We start from the raw sequence: 18,877 nt of genomic DNA, 5'->3' as shown, positions 1-18,877 counted from the left end.
CCTTCACTCCCCACCGTGCGCTCCATCCACAGGGGCCACCTTCTTTCCCAGACGATAGCTCCTGACTGTCTTCTCTCCAGTCCCCCTGCCTCTCCCCTGCCCATATGCCCTTCATTGCCCACCTGGACTGTTCTCACAGCCTCCATCTGGGTCTCCCCTGTTCCTGGTTTTCTTAGCCTTCAGGTATGAGCCACTTGGAAGACTAATCTTCCAAAAATGCTGATCTGGTCGCATCATTTCCCGATTTATAACCCTCTGCCACCTGTAGAATAAAGTGCAAACTCCCCAAAGTAGTTTTTATGGTTACCCATCTCCTAGCCCCTGGTTATTTCTCTAATTTTACTTGTGAGGAGCCCTCCTTTGCGTCACAGCCATACACAATTACTCTCAGTTCTCCAGACACACCATCCTCTCTCTTGCCTCATAACAGTGGATCATGATCTTCCCACTGCCTGGGGAACCCTCTTTCCTCCCCTCCTACGTCACCTTGCCTACTGATACCCATCAGTCAGGTAGGAATCCTCTCGGGAATTTCTTCCTTGGTTTTCTCAACCTCTCCACGTTCCCACAGCTCCCCATCATAGCGCTTATCAACCCATTTACTGGTCTGTGCCTCTCCTAGAACGGATGTCCTGGCACATGGTAGGTGCTCTGTAAATAGTCCTGAGTGAATAAATGAGGCCCAGTTTTCAGGCTAGGAAGAACATTTGCTTGCAAAATGGGCCTGAGTTGAGATTCTTTCTTTATCTCCTAATTCAAACCACACAATGCAACAGGAAGCACCCGCATTGCCGATAAAACACCCATAGATGGGAACATTCAATGTTGCAACAAAGGGTCTTTGTGTCCGCCATCTGCCCCATTACTGCTCCAGAGGCAGGCCAAGTTCAGAGGTCTGGAGGCACTGTTCCCAGGGACCCGGCCCCAGGTCCGCATGGAAGTCTCTCTCCGATGACCCGTCCAGGAGCCAGGGCTAGTTCCAAGCTAGAGGGCGAAATAAAGGAGGCTTCCTCATTCCTCCTTCCTCTTCAGAAAAACCCTTTGGTGGCCTGTTTCTGTCTCCATGCAGTTTCTGCCTCGGTCCCCTTCCCGGCTGGGACCAGAAGTCTGACCACAGAAGGGCCAGTCCATTCCCGTGGCCCTGGGCCCTGCGCCTTCACCGCCCTACTGACCGAGTCGCTGTGGCCGCCTGGCCGAGAAAACGAGCAGCGGTATCTCTTCATCACAACGCTGGCCTTTTCTGTTTTCACTTTTGTTCCTTGTGGCTCCCTTTGAACAAGGTTGTCAGCAGAGAGACACACACAAAAATGTGTCGGATGAAGCGAGACGGTGGCTTTCCTTGTGTGGTGAAGAGAGTCCCTTTCTGCTTGTCAACATGTGGTCTAATTGTTAAGCTAAGACGCGACCCCCGGCCCTGACTCGATGCGAAAACGCACACATCACAAATGTTTGTGAGGTTAACCTCATTTCTCCACACTTCACAGAGAATTTTATCTCTCCCTTCATTGTTTTACAGGTAGAATCAGGGCGATCGTCACTGAATTTGTCAGCCTCAGGAGACTGACTCAAGGGACTTTTTTCCCCACCCTGTTTTACCAATCCAGTTGGGAATATCTAATGCTCATAAGGAGATTAGCCACTTTCTCCACTTGCCAAGTCCGTGATTACTCAGTAGCAGCAACAGGAATAGTGGGAAGACTACTTGTTCAAGTCAAAGCTCATGTAAAAGCCCAGCGCTTAACGTTTTCTGGGATTAATGTTTCTGAAAGGTTAGAGAAAGGGGTGCAAAGGGGCATGGGTTCAGTATTTTGGCTGTTACAACATAATCATACGCACAAACACACAATACAGGGGTGATTACAAACTCTAACACTGACTCACAGACTGAGTGCAGGAAGGAAGAAAGTATTTTCATATATTTTTCCAGGGGCAAAGGTTTTTCTGTTTTCTGGGAGTTAGCATTGTTAGACCAACAATATATATTTTTCTCTATTGTGCTTCTTTGGTCTTACAGTTAGTCAATGTTCTCAGAAACTGGCAGTTAGCTCTCTTAAAGTTTTAGTTTCTGGACATGATGTATATTTTTGTCTTTTTCTGTGTCTTTACTGATATTTTAGTAGAAATTTGGGAGGTGATGCATCAGCAGCAACCAGCCTGATGCCACTTTAAACTGGAATCCAATGGACATTTAGGTTGATTGCACGGCAAACGCTAACCTCGGGAGGTTTTCCTCCCGTCCTGAGCTTCTTTCCTTCCATTAGACAAACCTGGGCAGTACAAATGGGTGACTTGACAAGAAGCAGGAAATGGTCCATTTTATTTCAACACTGAATAGGACAGTCGTGAAGCCAGACTCACGCCCTGCATGCCAACCTTCCTAGCACGCAGGCCGCTGTCCCCTATGCTGGTTGTCTCAGTCCCTAAGCATCTTTTGGTTAGCGGCGGAAAAACGGCACCAGGTGTTAACCTCAGTTCAGCCACCTCGGGTCCTGAGCTCTGGCTAAGAGAGGAATTCAGAGCCAAGACTCAAATGATAAGAGAAAGTTTATTTAGAAAGTCACAGAGGTAGAAGTGAGCTGTAGAAGACATGGGCTCAGGACAAGTTATAGCAAAAGAAAGGCCCTTGCAGCTTAGGAGAGGCAGGGAGATGTAGGTGCCTTGAGAGACAGAAGGGGGAAGAGAGGCTCAAGCATGCTCTGGAGAGAGAGAGGGAGAGAGAGAGAGGGAGGGAGAGAGTAAGTGCTGGGGAAAGACAGGAGTGGGGAAATGCCTGGGCATGCTCCATAGAGATAGTTGCTCAAGGGATTTTTGTGCAAAGGACAGGTGTGGCAGAGCTGAGAGAGCAAAGGTGTAAGGTCTGCTTCTAGTTTGCGTTTGGCTGTGTGAAGAGCTACTTAATCTGATGCAAGAAACAGAGTTGTCAAAAAAATGACCCCTGAGGCTCACCCTGGACAAGAAACTAGCTAAAAGCTGGGAGGAATGGGTGGATGGATAAGCCCCTTCTCCACACTGGAGGCTCCACTCAAGATAGCTCCCCATGGGGCCAGTTCATCCCGATCCCATCCAGCATCACGTTGCAAGGTCAGTGGTATGCTGGAGCCAGATCCTACTGCCAACTATTAAATATTCAACAATTTTGCAAATCAGTAGCTTGACATTAGCCACCGTGGGAGTATTTATACAAAAAAATGATAAACACTACAAATCAAGGCTTTCTTCACTCCCAAGAGCCAGTTTCCCAGCATACTCCTGCCCAAGGCATCTGCTTTGACATCAGGAATCTCAGACAACTCCTGCAAATCTGGGTAGCTGCACTGAGGCTGCCAGGCACTCCAGGAGTCTGATTGTCCACACGCTGGCCACTGAGGAGGAAGAACTGAGGGGGCAGAGTGGCTCTCCTGGCAAACCTGCGCGATGTGTTCGGCTGCCTGCCCAGGCCCTGGCATACCTGATTGCCGGAAGGTGGGGAATGGGGAGCCGTGCTTCTCATTTTTAGCTGACCTCTGGCTTATATGTATCTTTTTTCCCCCAATAAAGCCTGTTCCTTAACCCATGCCATGTGCTAAGGTTAAGGAACCGTCTGAAATCCATTTGGAGCCTTGGTGTATGGCAGGTGAACAAGCAGAAGGAACTCAGCTTACACAACTCAATTTATATCACAAGTAGACGGTCTTGCGTGGTGCTCTAGCCTCAGTTTTCTCAAGAGTAAAATGGGAATATAATACTGGTTTCTGAGAATATGGGTACTAGTCAAATGACAATTCATGGGAACACACTATGCAAACAGCAAAGACCCATGGACACAAAACATTCACATACGGTATGGTGCAGAGATCAGTGGTTTGGAATTGAAGAGTCCTAGGTTTCATGTCAGTATTGCCACTCTCTTGGGCAAGTTACTTAATTTCTCTCAATCTCAGCTTCCCTGTCTGAGAAATGGGTGTAGTACTTTATAGGGTTGTCGTAAGAACTGAACAGAACAACAGAGGTAGCCACGTTTGGCTAAGATCCTGACACTCGCTAGATGTTGAAGGTTTTAGTTGAATTTTAGTTGAAAATTCCTCAACTCTGTTACTTCTAGGTGCTAATTCCAGCTGGAATACCAGATCCTCTAATGTTCACAAATAATTAAACATTAATTCTGTCTGGGGCCAATGCACATAATAATAAAGCCTTGGGAAACTTTCAAACGGAGAACTGCAAGGGTGATAAACTCAGGACTAAAAACACTGCTTCCTACACAGGCTCAGATGCCTTTATTTGCTAGATGTACATCATGGAGGTCACTTTTGCATATATATGTACTTGGTAAAGAACCAAAACAACTCAATTATGTTTTATCCGTATTAAACTTTGTTGAAAAGGGCAATATCTGCTAATGATAAATATAAGCTTTTATTAGATTTAGTCAAAATTAGTTTGAATTAACTCTGTTCAGTTGTGAATAAAGAGAAAAGTTTTGATTTTTAAATTTAAGTGGATTTAAAATATCGTTGTATGTATGAGCAAATACAGGAGCTTTCTTTCTTTCTCTCCCTCTGTCCCTACCTCCTTCTCTGTCTCTCTCTCTCTCCCTCTACACACACACACACACACACACACACACACACACACACACACACACGCGCGCGCACACGCACACGCACATGCAAAATCCATCAACATCAAATTTATCATAATCTGCTAAGGATGCTTCTATGACCTGACATAATGGTTGACTGCCAAGCAATTTATCTGGTAGCCCCATGGCCATTGTGGAAAATTAAAATTTACAGGAAATATCCATACTGATCATATCATGGTCTGTTAACTTCATTTTAACAACAAACCAGGCTATGATCACTTTAATTAATCAGTAACCAGTGACTGCCTTATCCAACCAGCCATCAACCTCGCTAGAATTCAAGTTAAAGAATATTTGAGCCCTACTGCGTGCTAGGCACTGTACTGAATCACTCCACTTGGTGAGTTACATTTAGTGGGAAGATAAAAAAAAAAATGAAAGAAACTAAGTTGCTGCTCAAAATGTGTTAAGTGTCATCGAAGAAATATAAACATGTATAAAGGAGACCAAACAAAAATTCCATAATGGAAATTATAAAAAATAAGTTTTAGCCCAGCACTGTCCAATAGAAATATAATGCAAACCATATAATTTTTAATTCTTTGGTAGCCACATTAAAAAAAGTAAAAAGAAGCACATGAGATTAATTTTGTGACGACACACACAAAGTATTTTTATTTCAACAGGACATCAATATATGAAATATTTTCTATATTTTTATGTGTGTTTTACTAAGTTTTCGAAATCCTGTGTGTATATTAATCCCACTTCCACCTCAATTTGGACAGTATAGTCTCCGCAAAAATATTTGATCTGTATTTTGATTTAAACTTACAGTTGAAAAGGTAGATTCATGTACCAAGCTGTTCCCATAATTGGATCAAGTCACAGTTTTTAAGTTTAAATTAGTTAAATCTAAATAAAACGTTAAAATCCAGTTTCTCAGTTGCACTAGCCACGTTTCAAACGCTCGGGAGCCGCGTGCAGTTAGGGGCCGCCCTGCTGGCGGCGCGGACAGAGCTGCCTGCGGGGGGAACTCGCTAGGCACCTGCCGCCTTAGGCACCTGCCACCTTGGGCCGTAACCTGGCAGCGCCCTGGGGCGAGGAGGAAGGGGGTGTCACCAGAGGAGAGGGAAGGGTCCAACCATGGCCCAGGAGAGGCCTATGTGCGACTGGGGTTGCAGAATGTGGGCATAAATTCTGCTGTTCATCTCACCATGAATTTTTGAGTATTTAGCTTCTGGACATCTTCGAGCCCCTACATTCAAATTTCTCTCCCATACACTAGCCAATGCAAGTTTTAGTTATTGAATACAACTGTTGGTTAAGTTTTAAAAGGGGGGGCAGAATTAAACAGATATAAATTTCTGAGAAGAGGCATGTGGTTGGATTTGGATAAGGGCTGTGGAGCAATGGATTTTAAACGAGGTGGAGGGCTGCTGGTGGTTCCACAAGACAAACCAGGGAATGGGATGGTGCAAGGGATGCTCCCCTGCGTTTCTGTAGGGGGGTGACGTGGAGCAGTGCTGGGGATCAGTATCAAATTTCTGGTCCAGCTTCTGGGGATGCAGCTTGGCACCTAAGGGTTCTCAAAGTGATGCAAATGACTAGTACACGGAGTAAAACAAGTTCAATCCTAATACCGTGAGACTCCTCAGCACCTATTTGCGTAAGTGGCATGAGAGAGGCACACAGTTCTTGGCCGCCGGGAGACCTCTAATAAACATACATCCAGGACTCTGAGGGATATTTAGCAACTGCCATAGATCACCCTCAGGTGTGACTGACATTCACGACACAATCAAAGCCGAGTCCTGGCTGAGTGGCTTTCACGACTTGGTCTAATGATCTATGTTGATTCTTTACAAAAAGCTCATGGTCCAATTACATATTTCTTCCATTCTGGGTTAAAGACATCTTGCTAAAGCCCCATTCTACCAATTTATAGGGGATATAAAAAAAGGATTTTCAGTAAAATGTGCTTTCATTGGTCTTGATGAAAAGGGTTTGTGATGAAAGCAGAATCTCTAATAAGCATTTCATAAATGACTTGTCTTTCAAACTTAATATAAAACAGAATAAAATACGTCTCCCAAGACCTTCTTGCTTCCTCACAGATTTAAAGTCCCCTGCCCTCAATCAATCGGGTCCAAGAACTCAAAATTCTCTAAAGATACAATAAAATATTTATCAGTGAAAGCTGGTAAAACTGAGAAATTATTTATGGCCCAAATTTTGAAAGAGCCACACTTTGCAGGGGGAATGAAAGAGCACGTGCTGGGAACCACACACTTTTGCCGGGGTGCACACTCCCTGGAATTCAGACCCGGGAAGGAAATCACAGGTTTGAGGAAGCACATCCACGACTGGCTGTTTTATCCCCTTTTCAGAAACATTCAGATAGGATGGAAAAGCAGCCCCCAAATTCTAGTAATTTAGCTGCTTACCAACAAATTTATTTGGCAGGTAGATGAATTATGCATCAGTCAAAACTGTATCTAATCCCTAGAGCTGCCTGCATGGCCTTTCTGTAAACACACAATTCTAGGTGGCACAACCCTTAACTGGGCTAATGCCCGGCAGCACCTTGCTTTTGATGTCTTTACCCTTTAGTAAAAGGCCTCTTTTTTAAAAAAAAAAAAAAGGAAGGAAGGAAGGAAGGAAGGAAGGAAGGAAGGAAGGAAGGAAGGAAGGAAGGAAGGAAGGGAGAGATACTTAATTTCCATTCACCCTCTTGAAGTACAACACGGAAAAAGCACTTTTGTGCATTCATGCCAACTCTTGTATTGTTCCAGATAATTTCATAGTTAGCTAAACTTAATTTTTTCTAGCATTGTATTATGAAATTCCTAAACGCATAAGAAAGCAGAAAGAAGTTCACAGGGATCCACCATCCTCCCATCGCCTGGGTGCTACCATTACCGATTTCCTAGACTTGTTTTTATCATATGCCTGTTCGCTGATCCAGCATCTCTCACTCCAAATTATTTTTTGGTGTGTTTCAAGAAATTAAACTTAATTTTAATGCTGCTTTAAAGAGAGCAATTGGCAGCAAGGATATTTCGTGGCGTGGAAGAGAACCCTCAGGTTGCACGTCCAGCCCCGAGGAGCCCCGAGCCTGCTGGTTGAGAACAGACTGAAACCTCAATGGGCTTCCACAAAGCTTGTCTCTGCTGCTCAGGGACTGTGTGGCTTTGACAGGCCACTTCATCCCCCTGAGTCTCATCCCTCTCATGTAGCACATTGGAAGATAATCCTCATGTAGTTGCTATTATGAGAATCCCACATAAAAGATGAAAAATGCTCATGATTTAGACTACTGGACAAAAAATGAATTTGTGATGATTTTCCCCACTATGTAATCTTATGAGATCAAGGACTATGCCTGTTTCCCTTTGTCATTAAATCCCCAGCCTCTAGCACAGTGCCTTGTAAGTAGCAGATGCTGAATGTATGCTTGTTGACACGAATTGGGTTGAATTCAGAGATTTCCCCTTCTGGGATGCAGCAAGCACTTATTAACGGAGAGAGGCAAGTACAGTTGGCTTCAAAGGCAGGAGACACAACTAAGGTAGTTCAGGAAATGGGAAGGGAGCAGGGAAAAGACAAAGAAAAAACAGCCTGCAAAGAAAAGTATTTATATTGAGTTTGAGATGGAGCAGAAGTGTCCTCTCCTGTCCTGTGGACCTCACCTTTTCAGGGCACATGACAGACTTTTAGCTGCCATGGGGCTTGTTGCCTACAGGCTCACCTCCAAGCCTCAGAAAGGCTGTTGTGCTGTGTACAGAGCACAGGGCAGGCCGAAAGTACTGAAGAATTCGGCCTGGCCGGTGTGGCTCAGTGGTTGAGCATCGACTTAGGATCCAGGAGATGGCAGTTCGATTCCCAGTCAGGGCATATGTCTGGGTTGCAGGCTCGATCCCCAGTCGGGGGTGTGCAGGAGACAGCGGATCAATGACACTCTCATCATTGATGTTTCTCTCTCTCTCTCCCCCTCTCCCTTCCTCTCTCTGAAATCAATAAAGAAAGTACTGAAGAATTCATACCAACAACTGGTGGGGTTGGCTTATAAATATTCCAGCTCCCTTCCTTGTGGAGTGGCTAACCCTGACAGTGTGTTTATACCATTCCCCAGTGTTTCTCCATGGGATCACAATCCAGTCACTCAGAGTGGTGGCTATCTTGATAAACAGGCCTCCCAAGTGGCTGATTCCCTTCCCTATCTCTCTTCATCACTCCCTTACCAGTATTCTCTTTTCATCCTAAATAAACTACCTGCTTTTGAATTCCTGCCTCAAGAAACTCCAAGTAAGGCAGATGTCTTTATACTTTTATAACCATAAAAACTCTTCAAATGGCATTCTACGCTGAAGTCCGATCTAGAGCTGCCCTGGCTCAGGTGGTCTGGGTGCATGGGGATGACATGTGGAGGGAGAGCCTTGCCTCTCTGGTCTCCTTTCCCCTCTCCCCACCTCCCCAGCACTCACTGAACACACCTATAAGCTCTCGGAGCTCTGCAGAGCAATGCTTGTCAGCAACCAGTGGAGTTGATGATGATAAAAGATATAAAGAAAATAATAAGATGAATGAATAAATGCAAGAGAGCACAAAAAGAAAAATTTCCTTCAAAGGCATAAAAAGCATGGAAAAACAAGTCGTTTTTGGAAGGCAGTGCAGTTATTCTGCAAAAACCATCTGGAGTTTTGAGAGGCTTTCACACATTACAAAGCTAGTAGACTATCACATTTAGAAAAACAGTCGCTTTGTAGAGAATCCAGGTTAAGAGCCCATGTGGGCAGTACGTAAAGCACTAAGGAGGGATAAATCCTCAGCTTGGAAACAAAATTTTGTTAAGAAACAATGCAGAAGAATGTCTCTAGTTAGCTGTACACATATTGACCCATTACATATCTCAAGGAGAGAGGCTTGTAAAAATTATCCAGATATACTCAGGGGGATGAACATATATAATGGGGATTGACTCATTACATATCTCAAGGAGAGAGGCTTATAAAACTATCCAAATATACTCAGTGGGGAAGAAGGAAGCTTTAGAATGATCATGTAATTTATTGTCCATATCTAGACATGTTTAAGAGAAAAGGTGATGCTAATAATAATTATGCCACGACAACCAACTTTCAAAGCAACTGAGATGTATGATCACCTTTGTTATAACCTAATTAATGGAACTGAAACACCAATACTGAAAGTATTATATATTAGTGGTAGACAGGAGAGGAGAACATATTATAGATCAGACCTCCATAAACTTGAGTGTGCAGCAGAAGCGCCTGAAAGGCATGCCCAAGTAGATCCCTGGCCTCATTCCAAGAGTTTCTGGCTCAGTGGTTCTGGGGTGGGACCCAGGAATATGCATTTCTACGAAGCAGCCAGGTGATACTGATGCTGCTGGTTCACACTCTTGAAGCAGAACCAGCTTAGATCCCGGTTCTCAGCCTTGGCTGTACATCAAAATTACGAGATTAAAAAAACACAAAAACTGACACGTGGTCCTCAGCCCCTGACCAACTGAATCAATTTCTGAGGGTGGAGATGGGTGATTCTGATGCACAGTGAGGGTTGAGAACACCGGGCTGAAAGAACAGGAACACAACTTGATTCTTTGAAATTGTCTGGGGGCAGGGCCTTGCAGACTTGAGGACTCTGGTCCCTTGGCCATTGCCATTCTTGGCTTCAGGGAAAATTATGCAAAGCCATCATAGTGGCTGGGGCTGTCCAAAGGGGCAGGGGTCATCAGTCCCACCCCTGTCCATTCGGAACAGTTCTGCTTCCCTTCACGTCATATCCTGTATGCCTGCCAAGGTTTTGCTTAAGAAGAGACATCAGGCATGGTGGTGGTCTAATCATAAACATGGTGATTATGAGGACAGTGGAGAATCAGTGCTTCTAATTTCTAATAGAAGTAGATTTCTAGTTGTCTAAATCACCCTCACATCTCCTCCAGTTCACTATAAAACCCTCTTCTTAGCTCATCTCTACGTGTCACCTTTCCCTACCACTTAACTCTGCTCCCAGAAAATCATTCCCTACAGGGCGGCCAGAAGGTTCTTTCAACACACACACACACACACACACACACACACACACACACACACACACACACACACGGGGAAGACCTTACAGTGGTTTCCTGCTGCATGCAAGATGAAATCCCCACCCCTCACCATGGCCTCCAGGACTTCAGTTCTTACCACTCTCTTCTTTGCTCACTGTATTGTAGCCAGCCAGGCATTTGCCCCTAAAACAGACCCCGTTCTTCCCCATCCCCAGGCCTTTCCACGAGCAGTTCTCTCTGCCAGGAGTGCAGTTTTCCCAGATGTCCCCACGGCTGCCCTTTCTCATTCTTCCAGGCTCCACCCACTTGGCAGTGACTCCAACCAGCCTTTCCCAGCCAAGCCTGCTCCTGCCATGCACTCTTGGTTTTTCACAGCATTTGTTATCCCCTGCAGTTCTCTTGTTGATATACTGACCCATTGAAATCTGTCTCCTCACTAGAATACCAGCCCTATCGCAGTATCTCCCGATCCCCAGTCTTGGAGTCCAGCATATAACAGTGCTCCTTATTTATGTGATGAATGAATAAATAGTCCAGTAGCTCCTGTCATTGAGATCATTCATTCAACTAAGCACTATTGTTCAAATTGCAAGTTCACCAAACCAAACCAACCAAACAAAAACACACTGGTTAAAATTTGGCTCTCCATGCTGACGCTTCTATGGGGAGAGAATGTGTTGACCAGGCGGCACGAGTATTTCTGTTGACCTAACAGTGACTATTCCTCCTGGGAAAGCTGTGGTTTTGATTTTTGCAACAGTGCTTTCTGGATCTGGTTAGTATGATTTTGTTTCTTTGATACGGTTCCTTTGATCTTAGTTTTTAGAAAGCTGACCCAATGCTGCTCCTGGAATAACACATTTGAAAACTAGGATCTAAATTACAAGACCAGATATCATCATACAGATGCAGTAACGGAACTCATCTCAATGGCTGCCTTGGCGTCTGTAAAATCAACGAGTCTGCTTCTCAGCCTGTGACATCCTTCGGACACAGCTTCAGCATCATTATCTACCGCATGGATCTCCCGATCGTGACATTCAAAGCTGTTATTATTGGTTCTTTGCAAATTCCTTTTTTTATTGTTGTTCAATAAACTTTTGACTTTTTTTGGCAAAACAGTTTGCCCTTTTCTCATAGGGGAATCGAGGCCAATTCCAGCTGGTCACCAAGATAGTCAGTTTGTCTCATGTATGCTCATCTCTCAATAAAAATATGCTTTTGTCACTTGTCTTACCTTGCCGACGTCTCTTGGGAAAGGTTGTCTCTGATTCTCTGGAATTAAAATGGGAGATACCACAATGGACCTCTTTTGTCTCGGGACAGGAGATGTTCTTGCAAATTTAAATATATCCTAAAAGAAAAAAAAGTAAAAATCAATTGACCCCATAGAGAGGACACAGCAGTCTGCTCTGTGATAGGGCTCCTTTGTTGTGAAGGCGTACAGCTGTTTGGACATCGCTAATTTTGTTCTATCAGACCTCATTAGTGTTAGCTGGTACGTCCTTAGAATTATACTAAAGCTGACATTGTGATTCATAATGACTGCCATTAAGCTATTTAATCCCATTTTCTGAATCTCGCTATTCACAGTGTCAGTCTTGATTTATACATCTTTTAGTACCGAGCATTCGCGCTCTGCTCTTTACCTGCCAAGTGAGGAGATTACTCACCTGGTCATGAACCCACAGCACTCACTGGATTTAAAAGTGACTGTCCTCGTGGCTACCTGCAAGGTCCTTACACTCACAATGAACAGGGACGGAGGAGCAATCACAGGGTTCCAAACTGTCAGGCATTATGGAGACCTGGAGCCAATGTTTTTTCAAGGATCATTTGTTGTTATTATATTAGCGGGAGGACTGCTGTGATGGACTCCGCACATAGTATGTCCCAAACTTCAGTCACTGGGACATCACTGTCAGGATGTCTGCCCCATCTGTAACTCACCTTTTTAATTAAATAAATGTGTGTGAAAACCCCTTTTTATCAATATTTTAAATAAAGTACCAGCATCGATTTTTATAAAATGTAGGAAAACATAAAGATAAACATATTGGAGACCGAATGGTGTTATTAAATTTGAGCAAGAAACTCCAGGGAAACAAAGCTCCCCTTTTTAAAAGGGAGAAAAGGAAGGGCTAGAGGGCTGTTAAAGTGTTGTTGGCGCCAAACCGAGACTTTCTCCTTGATCTGATCAGAGGACTGAAAGAAAACTGAAAATAGACCATCATTTTCAATATATAAACCAATCTCATTTAACGCCACATACTAACTAAATTATCTTTTGTATCATCAAAAGTAAGCATCTCAAACTTTGAACAAGCGGTGCCTATCAAAATCGTGTGGCAAATGATATTAAATATCATCACTGACACATGCCCCATAAAGGTATGTGCATGTATGCACATATATAGCATATATACATACATATATGTATACACATGTACAAACATATATACGCACATATGTCATAGTTTCCAAGGAAAATCTACATAAGAAAAGTCAAACAGAAAACAAGATCAGCCAAGGCTCTGGAAGTTTCCATGAATACTCTTCCTCTTGATTTTGTGGGGAGTGTAAACCGACGGTACCCTGGTGGGAAGCAGTCGGGCAATATTTATGCACGGAGAACCTTACGAATGCACATATATACCCCTTCACTCTGTAATTTCACTCCTAGGGATACCTACAAATGTTAGGTTCAAAAGAGGAATAAAACTGCATGCAGGGCGATGTTTAGCGAGACGTTACTTATAGCGGGTGAAGCTGGCAAACAGCCTCCATGTTCAGCCAGAGGACAAGGTTAATTTGGGGTCCCCGAGAGGGGGATACCCTTAAGCGCTTTCCAGTGAGACAGCTGTGAGGACCGCGGTTCTAACCACATTTTCCTGATCTGACTGCTGCTAGTCACCACCACGCGCCACTCCGACAGTCACAATTTACTGCGAGCGTGTCGGGCAGTGCGCCGGGCACTTCACAGGGGGCTGCTGGAACATTTACAGTAAACTTCCCGAGTAAGTCTTAGCCCCCCGAACCCATGAAGGACATCAAGTCCAGAGTGGTTCTGGTGGTTGCTCCAACTCACCCAGCTAGCAGAGAGGATACGTAAAAGTCATAAGGTTTGTCTGCAGGGAACCCGTTTATGACACACATCAAGGCAAAGTGCCCTGAGTAGAGACTCAGTGGGCAAAGGGCCCCAGGAGTGAAGGGGAACAGGTTGGTATAATACAGCTGAGACCATACCCCATGTCTTGGCTGCCACTGCTCAGTCCCACCACACCCAGTTGAGGGCTTAGAAGTCTTCCCTCTGGCCACTCCAAAAAAGTGGCAAGGTTTGAGAGGAACAACCCTGCTCCCCTCACACTAGACACAAACCAGAACGCACCTTGGACCTGTCTTGCCACCCATCAGGGGGCCTTTATGAGCCAAACTCAAACAGGCAAGACGGGGCCGGAGAACGCCTAGGTCTTCCTCTCCCTCCCTCTGCCACTCTAGTTTTGGTCTCTGCATCGGGTGATCAATGAGGGGGAAAATAGCAACCACTTTATCAAGAATCACAAGCCTCTGCCTTTATTCTCTCTCCTACTTTTATAACTTTTGGGCAGAATTATGTGCTAAGAGGAGATATTTTCACAAGGCAAAGCACTGCAGAAGCTGGAAGCGTTCCTCTGGCTGAAGAGGCAGAGTTAAGGGAGGGTCAGGGCCGGGTGAGACGCCAGCAGTCAACCCAGCCCAGTTGCGGACAGGCTTGCAGATCATGGTCAGAAGGTTTTCTTTCTACTCCTAAGATTTACTCAGCAGCCTGGTCCTGGACTCATCGTGTCTGCCAGGAGACATACTGCCATTTACTGAGTGGTTATTATATATCAGGCATTGTCTAGACACATTGTGATATTATCTCATTTAATCCGTTCAACAACTGGAAAATATATAAAAGACTCATCCGAAGTCACTTAACTGTTAAGTGAGAGGTGGGAACCCAGGCATCTGTGGCCCCAGAACCTCTGCTCTAAGCACAGTGCTCTTTCCCTCCCCAGAGCTGCTGCTGGTGATCACATTTACATTGAGATCTGTGCCTGGAGATAGTTCCTTAGCCCTGGCTACGGTTGTGTACCTGGAGAATCACAACTCTGACACCGGCAGAGGTAGGTAGCAAATCTCAATCAGCCTCTGGCTAAAAGGAGCAGCTACTACCTATAGTGCAGGGCGACAGCTTAATTGTCTGCAAATTTCTGCAAATGAATGGGACCACAGAAATCAATCTCCAATTTATTCCATTCTTACAGCTGATCTCTTTGTGTTGAAAGTTGCTAGGAGGAGGGTTCTGCGCCACTCAGTTCAAATTTTGTCTGCAATCAAATGCGCGGTTCAAAGCCAGTTTTGCTGTACCTGAGGCGAGATTTAAAGTTTGCTCTATTACCTCCTGGGGCTGAAGTTTGCCTACTTAAGGAAGAAACAGTTAACAAACACCAAATTTTCAGAGCAAATTTAAGAGGTTGGAGAGCCAAGATACTAAGCTCCCTTTATTTCCAACCATCTATTTTCCCAATATTCTGTAGGCCAACACTGCCAAGCTGATTCATCTGCTGTAGGTTTACTGGACAGAGTCGTGCTGAAAATAAAATAGACAATGTGGAAATTTTCTGTCAGTCCCACGTATCATCTCATAGAATGAAATCAGGTGTGTGGGCCCATTTTAAAGGTGGGCCAGAGGGGCAGACGATGGCTGGTGGGTTCACTGGGTGGAGGAAGCCAGTCTGTTATTATAAATTATGCCACGTATGCTTTTCAAGGGCTGCTTGGCATACAGCTGGAAAAAGTGGGTGCAAGCCACTGTTCCCTAGACTCCCCGCACAGTACTTCTAGAAGTAATTGAGATAGGGTATGTGGCAAAATAGCTGCACTGGATAAAAGCTATAGGAACTGTCAACAGGAAAATAAGACCACCCCCCTGCTAGATTTATGGCTTAAAAGTCACCAGAGACCAGCTTGCTCCAACATGGTCACCTAATGGTACCCCTAACCTCATTATAAGCTCATTGTAATACATTAGCATGCTAAACGACACACCCTGAGCTACCAGGATAGGAAACGGAACGCTCATATAAGAACCCAAAATGGCCAAGAGAGCTCCTCTAAGGAATCTCCACCCCTTTCCCTGGAACATCTTGAGTATTCCTTCCCCTTATTGAATGCCCTACCCCCCAATTAAGTGAACCTCAATAAAAGAAGCACATGCTGCTAAAGGGGGCCTGCTCTGTCTGTGGAGCAGCCCACGCTCTGTTTCACTGTTTCACTAATCAACTTGCTTCCACTTTGAATTCTGTGCTGGCTCACATTTGAATTCTTTCCTGTGCGAAGCCAAGAACCCACATTGGGTTGCTGGCCCTCAGGTCCCCGGACCCCCGGAATGCCTGCATCATGATCACCAGTGATATCAGAAATAATTTCTCCAATAGTGAAAGTCATCTATCAGGGGCTCTCGGGATGGCCAATCTGAAAACAAGAAACCTGGCCACGGAAGGCCCATTAGCAAAACATCTAAATGATTAACACCAAGGAAGTAATATATTTCCAATGTAATGAATATAACAGCCATTTCTGTTATGTATCTTTAGGGTGGGAAGAAAATGCCTTTGGCCAAATTAGTGGAGAAAAGAAGGTTTCATCCAGGAGTTTGCATTTATTTACTTATCCTAACCCAAGGATATTTTTTAGATTTTAGCGAGAGAGGAAAGAGAGAGAGAGAGAAAGAGAGAGAGAACATCTATGTGAGAGAGAAGCATCACTTGGTTCCCCCCATGCGCAACCTGACCAAAGTTGGAACACGAAACCTTTTTGATGTTCAGGACAATGCTCAAAAGGAGCCACTTGGCCAGGGCCAGGAGTTTGCAATTAAGGGTGACTCTAGAAGTTCTCTTTCCAGCATCCGGAAAGATCTTTTAAAACATCCCCCTTCCCCTCACTAATGCCACATTTACTTCCCCTGGTCAAAAGATGAAGCCTCTAATGTTACCAAGGCCTGGAAGGGCTAGCAGGCTTGGCTCTCAATAACACCTCTGTCCTCAGGAGCCCTCATTGTCTTCCTGGCTCTGCTTCCGCTGCAGGAGCCCCCTCAGGATTCTCAGGTGGCAAATGCTTAGCTGAGGGCTTTGCACCGGTAATGGCCCTCTCCATCCCTCCCCTCTGGTGCCTGGCTGGCTCCCCACCCATCCTTCTAATATCAGCTCAAGCACCGTTTTTAGAGGTCTTCAGTCTCTTTTGCTATGGGGATTGCCTGCAGCCTGCCCTTTGTATCCCTTATCTCAGCTTCTGACTATACATTCATTCAGTGTCATTAGTTTATCAATGTCTGGCACAGGCTACCAGCCCCAGGAGGGCAGGAACTAAGTCTGTCTGCTCTGCTGCTCTGTCCCCTGGTGCCTAGCACAAGGTCAGGCATATAGCAGGTGTTCAAAAGTATTTTTAATATGTCATTAAATTTAAAAAATTTAAATAAATATAGGGGCATTGTAAGAGTTAGGAAAATCCAGGTAATGGGCTTAGCACAGTGCCCGGTTCAGTGTATTTGCTCCATAGTTGTGCCTAATAATTAAGTGAATGGGTTGTCTCTAATTGTACTTTGATTTCCTCCTCAATATGGAAATAGCTCTTGTGTAGAACAATACAACTGCCTCACTCAGTTTGGGTTCTTTCATCCTAAGGTGCTCAATGTTTTGTGAAGTAACTGAATCTATAGAAAATTTTTTAGAAAAATTTGTCCTGTGAAACAAAACAAAACTTTTGTAGCTGAAAACTTTTCAGAAAGCAAGGGTTCGTTGGACCATATGGTAGCCAGAAAAGGCCCGGGTTCCGGAGCATGAAGTCTACACCGCCAGCAGAGGCACTAGGGGGAGAAAGCCGCGTGTCCACTGCCCTGGAGCTGACAGGTGCTTTCTACACATTATGATTTGGGGAAGAAAGATGTAAGCTGTTGTGAAATAATTTACATTGGCTACAGACAAGAGGGGCAGGAAAAGGTGAGGCTGAGACAGTTCTACGATAGGCACACAGCCTGTAAGCAAGAAACATGGTCTGCTTTGGCCCGGTTACAGACAACAGTCCCGAATGTTCTCGCATACACAGGAGGTGGTGTCCTAATGGCTGGATAGATGCCTGGAGGTTCATTCAAAGCCCCAAAATATATTCAGGAATATGAGCTGTCTTTTGTTAGGTGGCTCACAGCTACTAACTGGTTAACTATTCCTGTCTCTTCCTCTCACTGTCCAGCTGCTGTAATTTAATTTAGGACATCGCAAAATTTTTCTCTTGTCAGCCCCTTGGACCACTCGTAGAAGACCACTGCTTTCTGGAAGAATTGACAGTTGAGCTAAGACCTGAAGACCAAGAGGAATTCATCCAGGTAAAGGGAAAAGAGGAGGAAGGTTTCAGGCCTGGGGAACAGCATGTGAGAAGGCACAGAGGCAGAAGATGGCCAAGACCAGAAGGGCTGAAGCAGAGAGAGTAAGGCTCCAGAGGCTCTGGAAGAGGCTGGAAGGAGAGGAGAGGCCAGACCTCCTCCATCCACATAGGATTGTTCTGAATCCTGAGGACCATGAGAAGCCCCTGAATGGATTTAAGCAAAAGTCTGGGATCTGACCTTGCCTTTGACCTTGCCCTATGGGAACTGAGGAGCCATCCCCGCAGAACACTTTTTTTTAAATTTAAATTATTGATTGATTTTAGAAGAGAGAAAAAAAGAAAATAACATCTATTTGTTGTTCCACTTATTTATGAATTTACTGGTTGATTCTTGTATCTGGCCTGACCAGGGATAGAATGGGAAACCTCGGCATAGTGGGATGACTCTCTAACCAACTGAGCTACCCACCCAGGGCTGAAAACACATTCTTTAAAAAATGGGCTTTCTTTCCTCCTATTTGTTATCCTTACTTAAAAAGTTGAACCTAAAAATAAAACACAAGTAGAACAACAAACCCCCCGCACACACATAATCTACCACTTGCTCTAAAATGTCAGCTTCCCCACGTTTGAACTGCTAGTTAAAAAAGAAAACAAAAGCATATGCTTTGGATGAAAATTTGCCAAACCACACTTCCAAGATGCAATTGCCTCTGAAATACTTCATGAATCTAGCAGGAGCAGAAGCAACACAAATCAGGACTCGCTAGTTTCACTGGAGGTGAAAAATGTTTTAAACATACTTAGATTCTTTAGTCAGAGGTCCATTC

General features: G+C 44.6%; 1 protein-coding gene across 2 annotated transcripts in view; it reads right to left on the bottom strand.

The window, feature by feature from the left end:
* The window catches only part of CDH13 (cadherin 13), a gene marked incomplete at its 3' end in the record, with an annotated part of 902,539 nt that overhangs the window by 482,671 nt on the left and 400,991 nt on the right, over positions 1 to 18,877 (bottom strand). For both annotated transcript variants that reach the window (XM_081117876.1, XM_081117875.1), the window contains exon 4: positions 11,881 to 11,997. In XM_081117876.1, the coding sequence (XP_080974002.1) occupies positions 11,881 to 11,997 (117 nt within the window). The remainder of the gene's footprint in view (positions 1 to 11,880; positions 11,998 to 18,877) is intronic.

The sequence above is a fragment of the Miniopterus schreibersii genome (genome assembly GCF_964146895.1).
Source record: "Miniopterus schreibersii genome assembly, chromosome: 18".
Classification (NCBI taxonomy): Eukaryota; Metazoa; Chordata; class Mammalia; order Chiroptera; family Miniopteridae; genus Miniopterus; species Miniopterus schreibersii.
This window is presented reverse-complemented; position numbering and strand designations above follow the sequence as displayed.